Consider the following 16,456-nt stretch of genomic DNA (forward strand, 5'->3'; position numbering starts at 1 on the left):
CAGGGGTAGAAAAGTCGTTTCGGGTCCATGATTTGTTCATCTTTATGAACGTGAGTCTGTCTACATTATCAGTGGAGAGCCGTGTGCGCTTATCTGTCAGCACACCACCAGCAGCACTGAACACACGTTCAGACAGAACGCTGGCTGCGGGGCATGACAAGATCTCCAAGGCGTAAGTGGCTAGCTCCGGCCATTTATCCAGATTGGAAGCCCAAAAAGAGCAAGGGTCCAGTGACACAGTCATGGCTTCAATGTTTACTTGGAGATACTCCTGTACCATCGTCTCTAGGCGTTGACTATGTGTCAGACTTCTTGTCTCCTGTGGCCTTGCAAAGGATGGGCTAAAAAAGTGGTGAAATGATTCCGCAAAATTGATGTTACCAGCAGATACTGTGGTTCTGTTACTGTTTGAGTGCTGAACACTTGACAGTCCCACGGTTGGCAAGTTGGAACTGTGAGATTCACTACGTGCACCACTGGTGTTTTGTGGAAAAGCACATGTAAGATTCTGCAACAGTCTCTGCTGATACTCCTGCATGCGTGCATCCCTTTCTATGGCAGGAATCATTTCTGCAAATTTACTTTTGTACCGGGGATCTAACAGTGTGGCAACCCAGTAGTCAGGATTATTTCTAATTCTCACAATTCGAGGGTCATGTTGCAGGTAGTGCAGCAAGAAGGCACTCATGTGTGTTGCGCATCCAGGAGCACCAAGTCCCTGTTGTGTTGGTGGCGAGGTAACAATCATGCTTCCTTCCTCTGTCCTCTCCCCCCAACCTCGCACAACAGAAATGTGATCAAGGTCTCCCTCATCTGATGAGTCTTCCATCAGTTCGTCCTCCACTTCTTCCTGGGCTCCTGCACCTTCCTCACTAGTTTGGCTGCTACCATGCGCCCTGGTAAAACCATCTCCCCCACCCTCACATGCCTGCCGCCTTGGTGCTGCCGACCGTCTGGACCTTGCAGATGTTAGCCCTTCCGCATACAACTCCTCCTCCTCTACTTCCTCCACCTCCTCTTGTGCCACCACCTGACTCCGAATTCTGTTTAACATGTGCTCCAGCATGTAAATCACCGGAATAGTCATGCTGATAATGGCATCGTCAGCACTAAACATCTTCGTCGCCATTTCAAAACTGTGCAGAAGGGTGCATAGGTCCCTGATCTGAGACCACTCCTCCAGCGTGATTTGCCCCACCTCTGGATCTCGTTGGCCCAGGCTATACGTCAGAACGTATTGCACCAGAGCTTGTCGGTGCTGCCACAGTCGCTGCAACATGTGCAGAGTTGAATTCCACCGGGTAGGCACATCGCATTTTAGCCGGTGAAGTGGCAGGCCCAACGACTTCTGTAGAGATGTAAGTCGCTGAGCTGCGGGATGCGAACGGCGGAAGTGAGCACACAGCGACCGTGCCCTCTGCAGAAGGCCATCTAGTCTGGGATAGTGGGCTAAAAATTGCTGGACAACCAGGTTCAACACGTGAGCCATACAAGGCACGTGTGTGACATTGGCCCGGCGAAGGGCCGCACCCAGGTTTGCAGCATTGTCGCACACGGCCTTCCCTGGTTTCAGGTCCAGTGGAGACAACCATTCATGAAATTGGTTCTCCAGAGCGGACCACAACTCCTCAGCTGTGTGACTCACATTTCCCAGACATTTCAAAGTAAAAACCGCCTGATGACGTTGAGCCCTACTGCCAGCATAGTAAGGAGGTGTGCAGGATCCCTTCTGCGCAGTTAGAAAGCTTGTGGCATGACCAGACAGGCTTTGGGTGCAGGTGGAAGACCGAGAGGAGGTTGAGGAGGCAGAAGCAGTGGAGGAACTTTGACATAAAGAGGATTGACGCACAACTCGTGGGGACGGCAAGACTTGGACAGCAGCCCCTTGTCCTGCTGTCACCATAGTTACCCAGTGCCCAGTCAGCGACATGTAAAGCCCCTGTCCATGCCTACTCGTCCAAGTGTCTGTGGTGAAATGCACCCTGTCACACACAGAGTTTCTCAAAGAAGCGGTGATGTTGTGTGCGATATGCTGGTGGAGCGCAGGCACACCTTTCTTTGAGAAGTAGTGCCGACTGGGCATCTGGTACTGGGGCACTGCGACGGACATAAGGTCTCGAAAATCCTCTGTGTCCACCAGGCGGAAAGGCAGCATTTCTGTAGCCAAGAGCTTGCAGATGGTGAAATTCAACCTCTTTGCTTTCTCATGGCTAGGAGGAAATGGTCTTTTACTTGTCCACATCTGAGGGACCGAGGGCTGGCTATTGTGCTTAGACGGGGTTGATAAGGGTGTCCCCGGCAAACTGCCGGTCTGTGAGGAAGATGCAGGCGGACATGTTAGGTTGCCTTGATCCAAAGGTGGTGCTATCGATGTCGGACAGCGCTCAACACCAGCTGGTGTTACCCAGGCTATGCAAGGCACCCATGCGACCTGAAGAGCCACCACGACTTGTGGTGAGAGGCAGAGTTGTGTTTGAGGATGCAGTTGTTGACGTGCTTCCAGTACTACGTCTCTGTCCAGGAAGGCGCAACCTGACCTCGTCGTCACTAGCATCTTCCTCCACCTCCTCTGCTGACCTCATCTCTTGGCTGACTGTGGGTTGACAGTAAGTGGGATCTCCAACCTCATCATCATCACCCTGTGCGTTATCACACCCGTCGTCCTCAGAGCCAACCTGTTCCTGCCCTGACAAAAAACTAAAGTTGTCGCTCCAATCAGGTATTTGAGTCTCATCATCGTCTTCCTCATTGTCTCCACCAACAGGAGTTACAGTTTGGGAATGAGGGTCTACATTATGGTCAGAACCTTCTGCATCTGGTCCTGGATCCGACTCAAAGATTCTGGGCATCAGTGCAGATCATTTCCTCGTCTGGATTCACAGAAGCGCTGGAGTCGACCTCTGATTCCCAGGCTATAGTATGAGTAAACAGCTCTGCAGACTCAACCATCTGTTCTACCTCATACTCAGACGGGCAGCTGGAGATTTGGGAGCTCTGAGGAAGCAAATGCGATTGGGGTGACACCTTTGAGGACTGGAGTATTTGTGATGTTGAAGTTGATGTGGAGGAGAGCCCACTTAAAGGAGCACTTGATATCCGTTGAAGCACCTGCTGTTTTTGTGCCTCATCTGGAATTTGTAGCGATTGGCGTGGCCGTAAGAAAGGGATCTTATCACATTGTCCGCTAAAAGAAGTAGACATTTTAGTTTGGCTGGAAGATGGTCTTTCTTCTGCAGATGTTACTGTTGCTTTAACACCTACCCCACGAACACAACCTTTTTTCCCCTTCCCAACACGCCTATTCCCCTTTCCACCAGCAGCAGGCCTTTTTCCACTCATTTTGGTGGTTAACTAATTCACAACTCTGGAGTTGTTTGCACAAAAAAACAATGGATGGGAACCGAGCAGAGCTGAGGGGCCAAACTGTGGTATTAGGCCAAAACTATTGGCTGGGTTAGATGCAGAAAAAAATTATATTCAGTTTGCAACCTGATGGAGGTCAGTATAGATGGACTAATAGAACAAGTCCCACACACAGCTAGAAGCCCAAATATTTTTTCAGAGGTAGATGCAGAAAAAAATTATATTCAGTTTGCAACCTGATGGAGGTCAGTATAGATGGACTAATAGAACAAGTCCCACACACAGCTAGAAGCCCAAATATTTTTTCAGAGGTAGATGCAGTTAAAAATTATTTTTAATTTGCAACCTGATGGAGGTCAGTATAGATGGACTAATAGAGAAAGTCCCACACACTGCTAGAAGGCCAAATATTTTTTCAGAGCTAGATGCAGACAAAAAATTATTTTGAATTTGCAGCGTGATGGAGGTCAGTATAGATGGACTAATAGAACAAGTCCCACACACTGCTAGAAGGCCAAATATTTTTTCAGAGCTAGATGCAGAAAAAAATGATATTCAGTTTGCAACCTGATGGAGGTCAGTATAGATGGACTAATAGAACAAGTCCCACACACTGCTACAAGCCCAAATATTTTTTCAGAGCTAGATGCAGAAAAAAATTATATTCAATTTGCAACCTGATGGAGGTCAGTATAGATGGCCTAATAGAATGATGCTATGCCCAAAAGATTGTACTTCACTAGGTGCAGTAAAAAAATTGGTATTCTATACACAGGTGGTATATCTTGCAACACAGATAGGCTACTCCACTGACTAACACACTCTGCAATAGGCCAAAAAGGATTAGCTTTGCTAGATTCAGCCAAATGCTGTGAAAAAAACTTGCACAGCACTGGCACAGACCTGCCTGGCAAAAACTGATAGGAACTGATGTAACCTAGTCCTGAAAAGGACTGCAATTACAATTAGTCTTTACTCCCACAATCTATCTATTTAAGAGCACAGACCTGCCTGATAAAAGTCGTAGGAAATGCTGTAACCTAGTCCTTAAAAGGACTGCAATCACAACTATTCCCTACTCCCAAGCTATCTGTAGATTTGTGCGAAAATTGGCTTGAAATTAACAAGGTATAGCGCACACAGCAACAGCGGTGCCGTCTAACACGCAGCTGCAGCAGTGAGAAAATGGTGGCGACGGGGAAAATGGCTTGGTCTTATAGGGCAAGGACATATGACATACACTGCCAATGACACATGCCCTTGCTTGTGTGAAAAAAAGCACTTCGCTCCGTGTGTGCGCTGCTGATAGGCTGACAGATTGCACCTCCCCACTGTAAATGCGGGAAAGAGAAAAAAAAATGGAGATCTTCATTATTCCTGCAGAGATCCATCCCCTGCCCCTCCCCCCACCCCGCTGTACACTCAAACTGCGTATTAACATTAATTTTCATCATTACTGAGAAAAAATCCAGTTATGATTTTGGTGCACGAACAGTTATCGAACATAACCTCGAACAGCCGAATTTTTCTCAAATCGTTCGTGTTCGCCGAACGGCTCGAACACCGCCCAAAACAGCTCGAATTTGAGATTGGCGAACAGTTCGAGTCGAACAACGCTCATCTCTACTGATAACTCTTCTGACACAGAATCTGTCAAAAGGTTCAGTTTAAATGCATGCCACAATGTGGATGAGAACACAGCCTAAAACATAAGGGCCCTCCTTTATTAAGCAGTTTGCTCTATTTCTTGGTGTTAACTGCACCCAAAATTGTAGCATAATTGAGATGTACACCAAAATTTTGCAAAAATGTCAGTTTTTACACTTCACTCTCCAAAAATTTAAAAATGATGCAAAAACTGGGTTTCTTCTTTAACCAGTTCATGTCCAGGCTATTTACACCCATTCCTGACCAAACACATATTTAATTTTTATTGTATATACAGTTTCAAAATCTGGATTTTTTTCTCGTTTTGGATATTCAAATAGCTTTTGTATCTTTTTATCATAAAACATGGGGTCTTACTGACTGTGATAGATACTGTGAGACTTGGAGAGACTGGATTGAATTCCAGGTATCTGATGCCTACCGTCTTGCATCAGACTGATGTCACCCACCCTTTTCTCTGGTGCGTTTCTTCTCTGTCCGGATTGTGCTCCTCGTTGGTTCACGCCTGGCTGTACTATGTATGGTTTATATTGGATTTTAGTAACTTCATAATTGTAATACTGATGGCTTAAAATGTTCCCTTCCCTCATTTTTCTTCCTATAACGATGTTTTATTGTACGTTATACTTATATTCTATGATATATTGATGCTGATATTGTCATGTTTATTCTTCGTTTTTTTGTATTTTTGTAATTGAAAATTATTTAATCTTTCAATAAAAATTTAATTTTGAAAAATAAAAACATGAGGTCTTATTTTCTTGTCATTTTAATACTCGCTTATCTTTCTTACTGATAGTGGACGATATTGTTGGGAAAATAAAGGAAATAAGTGTCTGTTCTTGACATTATTTTATGAACCCAAGGGATTACTAGAATACCGTATTTTTCTGAGTATAAAAATAAAAAAAGTATTTTTAGGGAAAATGGGGGTACATCTTAAAATCTGCATATAGCTTACCAGGGGGGCGGCTGCAGTGGAGCGAGGTCCCAGGAGGCCTCGTCGCTGCTGCAGGAAGCTGGAGGTGGCAAGAGTGGGGCAATGCTGTGCGCCCAGGCTAGGAGGAGAAGGTGTTCGGTGTGCAAGGCTGCCGCAGGCTCCGGGCTTTAAAAAAATGCCAGCGGAGTCCACTTCCTATTGTTTTCATTGCAGTGGACTTCAGGAAAATGGCCGCCAGAGGTGGCACATGAAGAAATTGAGATCTCGGCTCCCGAGATTTCAGTCTGCGCATGCGCCACCACCGGTGGCCATTTGCCCACCGCAGTCTTGCACCACCGAACACCCCCTCCTTCCAGCCCAGGGCCTGCAGCATCGCCCCACTCCTGCTGCCACCGCCGCCAGATTCTTGCAGAAGCAATCCTGTCTCCTAAGACCCCGCTCCACCGCAGCCATCACCTCCTCCGGTAAGCTATAGAAAAATTGGACTGTAAGTCGCACCACTATTTTATTAAAAAAAATGTTCCTTATTTTCCACCCCAAAATTTGGGGAGTGTCTTATAGTCCGGTGCGTCTTATAGTCCGCAAAATATGGTACATTATAGAATATGTTCACCTTTTCATAACCAATATTTTTATATAGGATAGGTTTCAAGTTTTGTTTTTACTGGACGAGGCCATTAACAGCAATTTGGATTGGCAGAGGCTTTAATTTTTTCCCCTTGGTTTTTATGTATTAATTTATTTGTCAATTATTTGACATATTATGTTCTCCCATAAATTCATAAAAGACCTTTAGAGTGCATTTCAACATTTAAATACTTTTTTTTACTTGGATTTTCCCTGTAACTGGGGCTAGTATGTTAGCCTCAGTTATAGTAGAAATTCAGCCTCCTGGCTGCATAACAGAGTTGTCTGGGTCTCCTAGGATCCAGTAGCTCCTGCTCCCCCCGAAACACAACAATTAGATGACCACTTGGGCAGAAGGAGAAAGTGCCGTTAGCGCTACCTATTACTGTATATTCAGCACTTGTTCGGAGCTATGTATGCAGCAATCAGGAAGGGAAAGATGGTTACAAACAGCCATCTCCCGTAGCTACATGATGTCATGTGGCTGCTTTACTATGCAATGACATTTTATAATGTCAGTACAGAGTAGAACGCAAGCAGCCTGGACGTTTATCGTTTATGGGTGGTCCAGAAGTAGTTAAGGCAAAGTTTTCAAATTTATTATGTTGAAAAGCAAGGAATGGGACAGGTTTTTTTTTGCAACTTTACACCTGCTCATAGTAAATATAGATTTAATTTTATAGACAGCCTCTAATGCACCAAATTTAGAAGCATGCCCAAATCGCTCCAACTATTTAATTTCCTAGAATGGCATAAAAAACAAAGGTCATAGTCTCTGGAACAATTCTCATGTTACATTATTTCACAAATAAAATACATACAGTACAGACCAAAAGTTTGGACACACCTTCTCATTTAAAGATTTTTCTGTATTTTCATGACTATGAAAATTGTACATTCACACTGAAGGCATCAAAACTATGAATTAACACATGTGGAATTATATACTTAACAAAAAAGTGTGAAACAACTGAAAATATGTCTTATATTCTAGGTTCTTCAAAGTAGCCACCTTTTGCTTTGATGACTGCTTTGCACACTCTTGGCATTCTCTTGATGAGCTTCAAGAGGCAGTCACCGGAAATGGTTTTCACTTCACAGGTGTGCCCTTTCTTTCATGCTGTACAAGTAATATAAGATTCACAATATTGTTTGCCCAGCCTGTTCTAATAGTATGTTTCACCAAATTGTTCTTCATTTATCTGAGCTTATGCCTAAATTTTCATGAGATCTTGCTCTCTGGTAAGCCAGTTAGGACTTTTTGGTTGTTTTTCTCCTGAGTTTCACCACCCGCATTTAGGCACAGAGTTTTATCTCAAGATCACAAAAATACCCACAAAGAACATCCTGGAAGTGGTTTTACTGCTGTTACTGAGCAGTGAGCCATAGTAGGGAAGGATCGTTGAACTTCGTCTTCAGGAACAGGTGTTAAACCAAAAGTTGGCATCCAAACCATAATCATCAGCAACAGATACTTTCACTTCAGGGTTTTCAAACTTGAAAAACAAACATCTAGTACAGTACTGCTTCTTGTGCATAACGCTCTGATCTGAGAAGGTTCTGCATTTCACCAAGCCCATTACAAGCTCTGTTGGGACATCTGTAATAATGCCACATTATTTTTTCTGGAGTGCAATGCTGCTCTTCCTTATGGCAGTTGTATACGGACAAGCAAATTCGGTAAGTGACAATGACAGAGAATTTCCTATATTCCATTCCATATTTTATTTTATTGTGCTATACAAAACTACTCCCGAAACCTAAGTGACAAGACCATGGTATTATATAATGCTGGGAGATATCAAGGTCTCAATCGCACAATGCTAGCAGACACGATGCAGCTATATTCATTTCCAGCAATCACTAATGCCAATGTCTAAAGGTAACAAAGCTTTGTCACACTGTTATAATTGTTAGTGATAATATTGTAATAATTCTTAAAGGGGTTTTCCCATGAACAAAGTACATTTTCATTAATAGATCTTGGAATAAAAATAAGTTCCACAATTGGATGTGTTAAAAAAATGTTCTTGTGCTGAGATAATCTTATAAATCCTAAATGTCCCTTAGCTGTGTAATGGCTGTGTCTGACGGTGCAGGAACATGGTCTGATCATACCACATCTCCTGGGCAGGGGAGAAAGTAAGAGTATACAGACACTACATCAGGGGATCACAAAGGATTATTTTTGTGAGGCAAAATATTTCCCTGCTTGTTTTTAAGCAATGTTTTACCTCAAAGAGAGAATCAGCTGTGATCCCTGCTGTGCTGTCTGTATACTCTTTTGCTTCCCTCCCTGGCCAGGGCATTAGTTACACATGAATAGCTCAGGCTAGACATATTGAGATTGGATTCATACTTGTCGCTACAGATTACATCTATATTGCATTACATATGCACCATATTAACATGCTTCTTCAATTGCTTATGGCTATTGGTTGTTGCAAGTGTGAACAGCATGTATGAACATCCATTACATTTTGCACTCCAATAAACTGTTTGCCAGCTAAGGCCTAGTCTGACTTAGAGGATTTTCTTAAGGCCAAGTTTAGATGATCAACTTGCCGGTGTGACTTTGCTCGTCCATATACCGGACGGGTGATGGCGCTACCTTCTATTTTCATGCAGTAATCTGGATTGTGATAAAGACTAGACTAGTGCTTGCTACAACTTTTTCCAAATGGACCTGTGGTCTATGTGGAAAATAGCCCATGTGCATTAGCACGTAGGCCAATATTGGTCCATATGCTGTTCATTGCACACAAGGACATCGCAAGGAATAAAGATAGTCCTTAGTTTCACACAGAGCATTGTAACATGTTTACTGTTTTTTGATTTATTGCCATTTTTCAAAGTTTAACTTTTGGCCATAGCTTTTTTTGAACAAAAAACAAAGTCTATAGGATAATACTTTAAAGTCAAGATACACAAGATTTAGGTTTCTTTGTCATAATTGATGATAAAATGCAGCATTCTTTAAGTGTGGCATTTGTCCTGATATTTCTCCTAAGTTTCCAGAAACACATGTGTAGCACCCTGAGGATTCGGCTGCTACAGGGGTATTGCACCTCAACCCAGAGGTGTGATATTCCACTCCCGGGTAAGGATGGAGTGTGGATCTGAGCTCGGTAGGCTGCATGCACTACACACATCCCATTTCCGGGGAACAGACCAACGGTACTCCCACTTAGAAATGTGCAGGTACGACCGAGTCTGTTCCTGGCTGGAGTGGGAGGGGGGTGGTACATCCCAAGTAGTGTAGGGGCAGATAGGGGGAGCAGCCTGGGTAAAGTTAGGAGCTCATTGGGTGCTGGTCACCTGAGCTCACACATAGAGGGAGTATATAAGGTGGGCACCATCAAAGATCAGGGTCAGTCAGTCTGTCAGAGTGGAGTGAGTCAGCCTTTGCAGAGGAGTGAAAGAGAGCAGAGGAGAAGAGCGGCCTGAGCCAGAGTGAGAGAGGAGAAGAAAGAGAGACCCAGAGGGGGTAAAAAGAAAGGACTCTAAGAACCCAAATTCAATCCCCGGGTGAAGAGTCGGCAATAGGGTACCGGAGCCCAAACTGGTGGGGGCAACAGCACACCCTAGCCAGAGACCGGAGGCCGTGGGCAGCGTCTGCCACGGCCACCCACCACATCCACCCCGAAGGCAGACCACGTGGAGGGTCAGGGAACCCAAGGCCAAGGGTCTCCCAACAGAAGGCCCGAGGGAGCTGGACCTAGGTGGATCACTAGTGGGGACGGCCAGAGGAAAGGACAGAAGGAGAGCTCAGGGTCACGCTCCGGACTTGCTTGGGGGTTGGCTGGATCCAGGACCTGGTGGACGCAGCACGGCTCGGGTGGTCACTTGAAGCTGGAGTGACCGGAACATCAGCAGTGAGTAAATACCCTAAACTGCACAACCCGGCTCTGTCTTCATTTTACATCTACGCTGCACCACTACAACCCCCATCCTCTGCACCTGACCCCCTGAGGCTATACCCCACCCGTTGGGGGTTATACCATCAAAAGCTGCACCAACACCATCAGCCTCAGCGGACCCTGCTGCAGCGGCGGCCGTAGTGACCGCAATACAACGGGTGGCGTAGTCGACATTAAGAACTTAATAACATCTGTAGGACTGCCACATACAACTGAGTTTGACACCCTGGGCACGGACCGGGTCACAGCCACTCGGAAGACTACAACTCCCATCTGATCCGGCTCCGGGTATTCCCCCTAAAGAATATGGCCCAGGCGGCGCGTCACATGTACAAAATGAAAATGCTCTATGGAAACCACTTGTCAATTCGTTACAATATAGCACTTGTCATAATTGTGCCGAATGGCCCATGGCATGCGTGACCATCTACAATGAGGACTTAACTGGCCTAATAATTAACACATTAACGTAAACTCATCCTAAATATGAACAGAATCTTGAAGGTGTGAACATGGCTTAAATGTTGAATTTTGCATGCCATTGCTGCTGGAATATTTTTATATTGGCTTTGCGTATTACAAAGGCCTTTCATGGTAATGCTCTATGTCCAAAACTGCAATAATTTCTAAAAGCAAATCCTGTCTTTTTTAGCAAATGTGTATAACTACATGTGCCATTTTTTTACCGGTTGCACCACTTTTTAAAATGGGAAATTAGTAGCAAAATTAGACTGTTACATCGTAATGCCATTTTGTTTTTTTTTTAGCTTGAAATTTCTATGTAATACAATTTTATCAAGTGGTCACACCTTAAGTGTCAGCCATTGTGTCAAGAAAGTAATGAAGTAGCAAAGTAGAAAATATCAATACTTTCTTATCATTCAGGCACAAAAATAGGAGGCAAATGCACACAAATAAAAACAATGAAAAATCAACAAATACCAACAGGTTCAGGTTCAGAGTTCAGACCCATTTTAAGAAAACAAATCATCCTACATGGCAACCAAAGAAAAAGCATACACTTAAACAATGAGTATGAATATGACATACAACACAAAAGCTTGCCTCCAAATTAATTCTACTATTTTAGTATAAGGTATAATACCCCAAACACCAACAATAGCTCAAAAGTAATAAAATGCAGTTTCAATAAAGTGCATAAAAAAAAAATGGGGGGGGAAGGATTCCAAATGAGCAATATTAACTTGAAATATAACCATTTGTATACTCACAATAGTTATAATTAGTCCCAATTTAATCATCCCTGAGTGCTGCTAACACAGATGCTACATGATGAATAATTTGGGATGGATTATAAACTTTTTGTTTATACAAATATTTGTTTCCATGAATATTGCCTATATTCTTTTTATGTATGCATAGTTCTTTACTAAAACTACGTTCTATTACTTGGGAAGTATTGTTTGGGCTTTGTGTATTGTGTGATATACTATAGTATTAAGATTAATTTGTAGGCAAACTTTTGTGTTGCATGTAATATTCATACTTATAGTGTACATTTTTTTGGACCTGTGTGGGAAGATCTATGGCCTTATCAAAAGTCTCGACCTAGATCTGAACATCTTAGTATGTTTTTAATTGTGTATATTTAACGCCTCCTTTTTGTGTTTGGATAATAAAGCATTGATATGGTCTTACATGTAACGGATGCGCAGTCTTTTTTAGTTTGGATTTATGTTACTTAATAACCTATATATTAACTATACTCTGTATGTTTACGGAGATGTCAAATGTGTAGGTGCTTTATGTCTTACTATTTTTCTAAAAATGATATAGTATAGAAAGAACTGTTTCTGCTTGTACACATTCCAAGAGCCATAGCTTTATCTTGCTGTAGTTTCCATTGGCATACTTTGAGAAAAATTATATACACATACACACACACACATATATAGTGGTGTGAGAAAGTGTTTGTCCCCATCCTGATTTCTTATTCTTTTGCATGTATGTCACCCTTAAATGTGTCAGATCACAAAACAAATTTAAATATTATAACACAAGTAAACACAAAATGCAGTTTTTAAATGTTTTAAATGAAGGTCTATATTATTAAGGGAAAAGTAAATTCAAACCTACAGGGCCCTTTGTGAAAAAGTGATTGCCCCCCATAAAACATAAGTTAACTCTGGTTTATCACATCTTTGGGAAGCCGAGTTTGATTTCCCCAGCCACACGCAGGCTTGATTACTGCCACACCTGTTCTCAATCAAGAAATCACTTAAATAGTACCTGCCTGACAAAGTGAAGTAGACCAAAATATCCTCTAAAGCTAGACATCATGCTGTGATCCAAAGAAATTCAGGAACAAATGAGTAGCAAAGTAATTGAGATCTATCAGTCTAGAAAAGGTTATAAAGCCATTTCTAAAGCTTTGGGACTTCAGTGAACCCCAGTGAGAGCCATTATCCACAAATGGTGAAAACATGGAACAGTGGTGAACCTTCCCAGAAGTGGCGGGCCGAACAAAATTACCCCAAAAGCACAGCAACGGGCAGCACGGTGGCTCAATCGTTAGCACAGCAGCCTTGCAGCCATGATAATGTATGTAAAGCACTGTGGAATATGTTGGTGCTATATAAAAATAAAGATTATTATTATTATTATCCAAGAGGTCACAAAAGACCCCACAAGAACATCAAAAGAACTGCAAGCCTCACTTGCCTAAGTTAAGGTCAGTTTTCAAGATTCCACCATAAGAAAGAGAATGGGCAAAAATGGCATGCATGGCAGCGTTCCAAGACTAAAACCACTGCTGAGCAAAAAGAACATAAAGGTTTGTCTCAGTTTTGCCAGAAAACATCTTGATGATTACCAAGACTTTTGGAAGAATATTCTGTTGATTGATGAGACAAAGATTTTGGAAGGTGTATGTCCCATTACATCTGGTGTAGAAGTCACACAGCATTTCAGAAAAGGAACATCATACCAACAGTAAAATATTGTGGTGGTAGTGTGATGTTCTGGGCCGTTTTGCTGCTTCAGGACCTGGAAGACTTGCTGTGGTAAATTTAACCATAAATTCTGCTGTCTACCAAAAAACCCTGAAGGACAATATCCGGCCATCTGTTCATGACTTCAAGCTGAAGCGCACTTGGGTTATGGAGCAGGACAATGATCCAAAACACACCAGCAAAGTCCACCTCTGAATGGCTTAAGAAAAACAAAATTAAGACTTTGGCGTGGCCTAGTTAAAGTCCTGACCTTAATCCGATTGGGATGCTGTGGCACGACCTTAAAAAGGTGGTTCATGCTCGGAAACCCTCCAATGTGGCTGAATTACAACAATTTTGCAAAGATGAGTGGGGCAAAATTCCTCCAGAGCGTTGTAAAAGACTCCTTGCCAGTTATCGCAAACACTTGATTGCAGTTGTTCCTGCTAAGGGTGGCCCAACCAGTTATTAGGTTTAGGGGGCAATCACTTTTTCACACAGGGCCCTGTAGGTTTGGATTTATTTTTCCCTTATTATAAAGACCTTCATTTAAACACTGCATTTTGTGTTTACTGGTATTATCTTTGTCTAATATTTAAATTTGCTTTGTGATCTGAAACATTTAAGTGTGACAAACGTGCAAAGGATAACACCACTGTGTGTGTGTGTGTGTGTGTGTGTGTGTGTGTGTGTGTGTGTGTACAAATAATGCAATGACACTGCATCATAGTGTGCAGATATCGATGGGTTTGGCCAAGAGTCTAAAATGTGTATGTTGTCAAAGTATCGTTCGTCCAACAGTCAACCACTGTCTATGGCATCCTTAATGGGACTCTGCTTGAACAGTCATTCTGTGCTGATAAAGTATAGGAGCTCAGTGCAGCATGGGGTGGCCAAACATTTAAGTGCACCTTCCCACTGGCATGTTTTCCAGCTATCTCTACTCTTTTCTGGCTCTATTAAGACAGGGCTGTCAATATAGGGGGAATAGAGATAGAGAGTAAAGAAGCAGGTGGGAAGGTGCACGTGAATGTTTGGCCACGCCATGGTGCACCGAGCGCCTGTACTTGAACAGTCACTATGTGATGACAGAGTACCTTTAAGGAAACATGTAGCACATATGTATGGACTCCCTGCTCAGCCAAGGTGTGGCTGCAATGCAGTCAAAAACTATGTCGATAACCAGTTTCATAAGAAAAAAAAAATGCACACATTAACAAGCATTTAGCTGTGAAGATGCACTGTAAAATTACATGCTGTCATGTTTCCTAGCCGCACCTTATAAGTTCTTACCTTAACACCTGAAAATACTTTAGTTTGTCATGTAAAATAAAAGTAGTTTATACTTTGTTTTCTTTCCTTCACATTAGGCAAACGCAACTACAGATAAAGATGATAAAATGTCATCTACTGTGAATGGAGCTCCAGGCATGTCAGCCATGTTACTTAACATAATTGCATTTACAGTCTTTCACTACATCCTAAACTGAACACTTTCTGCGAAGACTGAATGATGAAGAGAAGCCAAAAAGCGGATGGCATATGTGAAGAGTACAAACAACTGATAAATGTCTATACTCACTCTCTCTGAACCATCGCCTGTAGTAAACCTGATCTGTAGAATAAACCTGATTCTACCATGAAGTGCTATGCTTTTTATTATCATTTTTACCTTGCTTATTGTACATGTACATAAACAGGGGCCTTAATACATCAAATGTTACAGAACCGGTTGAGTGTTCATTCCGTTTAATAAGTCCCATATATTGTAGTATAGTATATACAAAATCACCACAAACTTGTGAATTAGAAAAGAAAGACAAAGATTGTGAAACTGTATAAAAATATATATGTATACAATATAAATATTCTAGTACCTCAAACTTTACACAAAGAGCGGCTTAATAAAACTATACATAGAACATCTCCGGTACCCTGTCAGCTTCAGCTGCAGTTTCACATTTAACAGATTTTTTTTTAATTAGTTGGATTGTGGGTAGGAAACTGCATCATATTTTATCATGTTGGAGTAGAAGGTTCATCTTAATGTTGGTAATACTGTAGTAAGGCGCATGGGATGATGAAGGACTCCTGTAAACATGTTGAAAATGACTGATAAAGTAGTAGTCCAATATATTCAGCAGAATATCAGGAACACAGATCATCACTGGTCCGGAAAACAAACTACTAATTATTTCAGAACACTTCAAGATCCCAAACTTGTGTTAGCCTGTCCTTGGCTGTCTCCCACACCACAACATGGTCCGAGTCATAACTGTGCCCACCTGCAAGTTAAGAGAGAAAACTTAGCAAAAATAGTATTTCAGCTTAGGAAAACCTAACATGTGAGTTACTTTGTAAGAGCCTCCTTTCAAAAATAGAAAGATTAAAAGACAGTCCAGCTCGCCACTATCTTCCTCCTCTTGCTTGTGGCTTGGGAACAGAGCCAGCGTGAGCCCACTGCATAGAAAAATCTTAATAAAGTATAATTAATCCAGCTCGCAGCATGTTCCAGTTTGAAAAAAATTAAAACTTTTAATGGGGCATATAAAGAATACATCCACTCCATATATTAGCTCACAAATTTAGAACTAGCCGTTCGAAGAAGGTGGTAACCCAAGTTAGAAAGCATTAGATATTATGAAGAATTGGTATTTTATCTATAAGCCTAAATAAAAGTTTCAACATTTTTTTAACTGGAACAAGCTGCAAGCTGGATGAATTATACCTTATTAATATTAGCCACCTTTCTAAGTTTAAAATTTAGACAAATATTATTTATTTCAGGATTATCGCAGCAGCATGTTCCAGCTAACAGTCGTTTATCTTTTTATAGTAAATATTCACTTCTAGGGAATTAATTTGATTTTCAGCAGTAAAATAGTAGATGTTGGTCATGTTCAGCAGTCGTTTCTATAAATCAATTCATCATAACAGTGGTCAAAACTGATGCATATACATAACTAATATCAATAATGTCTGTTCCC

General features: G+C 42.1%; 1 protein-coding gene and 1 long non-coding RNA gene across 3 annotated transcripts in view; one reads left to right on the forward strand and one right to left on the reverse strand.

The window, feature by feature from the left end:
- The first annotated feature begins 7,680 nt into the window (after nucleotides 1-7,680).
- LOC141219610 (uncharacterized) lies at nucleotides 7,681-15,113 on the forward strand. The gene is made up of 2 exons (XR_012288071.1): nucleotides 7,681-8,278; nucleotides 14,840-15,113. It is a non-coding gene; the product is annotated as an uncharacterized lncRNA (long non-coding RNA).
- CRYBG2 (crystallin beta-gamma domain containing 2) overlaps nucleotides 14,859-16,456 on the reverse strand; it is a 332,797-nt gene continuing 331,199 nt past the window's right edge. Inside the window, exon 22 of one of the 2 annotated variants that reach the window (XM_073666156.1) lies at nucleotides 14,859-15,754. In XM_073666156.1, the coding sequence (XP_073522257.1) occupies nucleotides 15,666-15,754 (89 nt within the window). In that variant the 3' untranslated portion in view covers nucleotides 14,859-15,665. The remainder of the gene's footprint in view (nucleotides 15,755-16,456) is intronic. The other variant, XM_073666157.1, reaches the window with a different exon arrangement.

Source organism: Phyllobates terribilis, unplaced genomic scaffold (assembly GCF_046119375.1).
Source record: "Phyllobates terribilis strain yellow unplaced genomic scaffold, ASM4611937v1 Scaffold_2__4_contigs__length_985480577, whole genome shotgun sequence".
In the NCBI taxonomy this organism is placed as follows: domain Eukaryota; kingdom Metazoa; phylum Chordata; class Amphibia; order Anura; family Dendrobatidae; genus Phyllobates; species Phyllobates terribilis.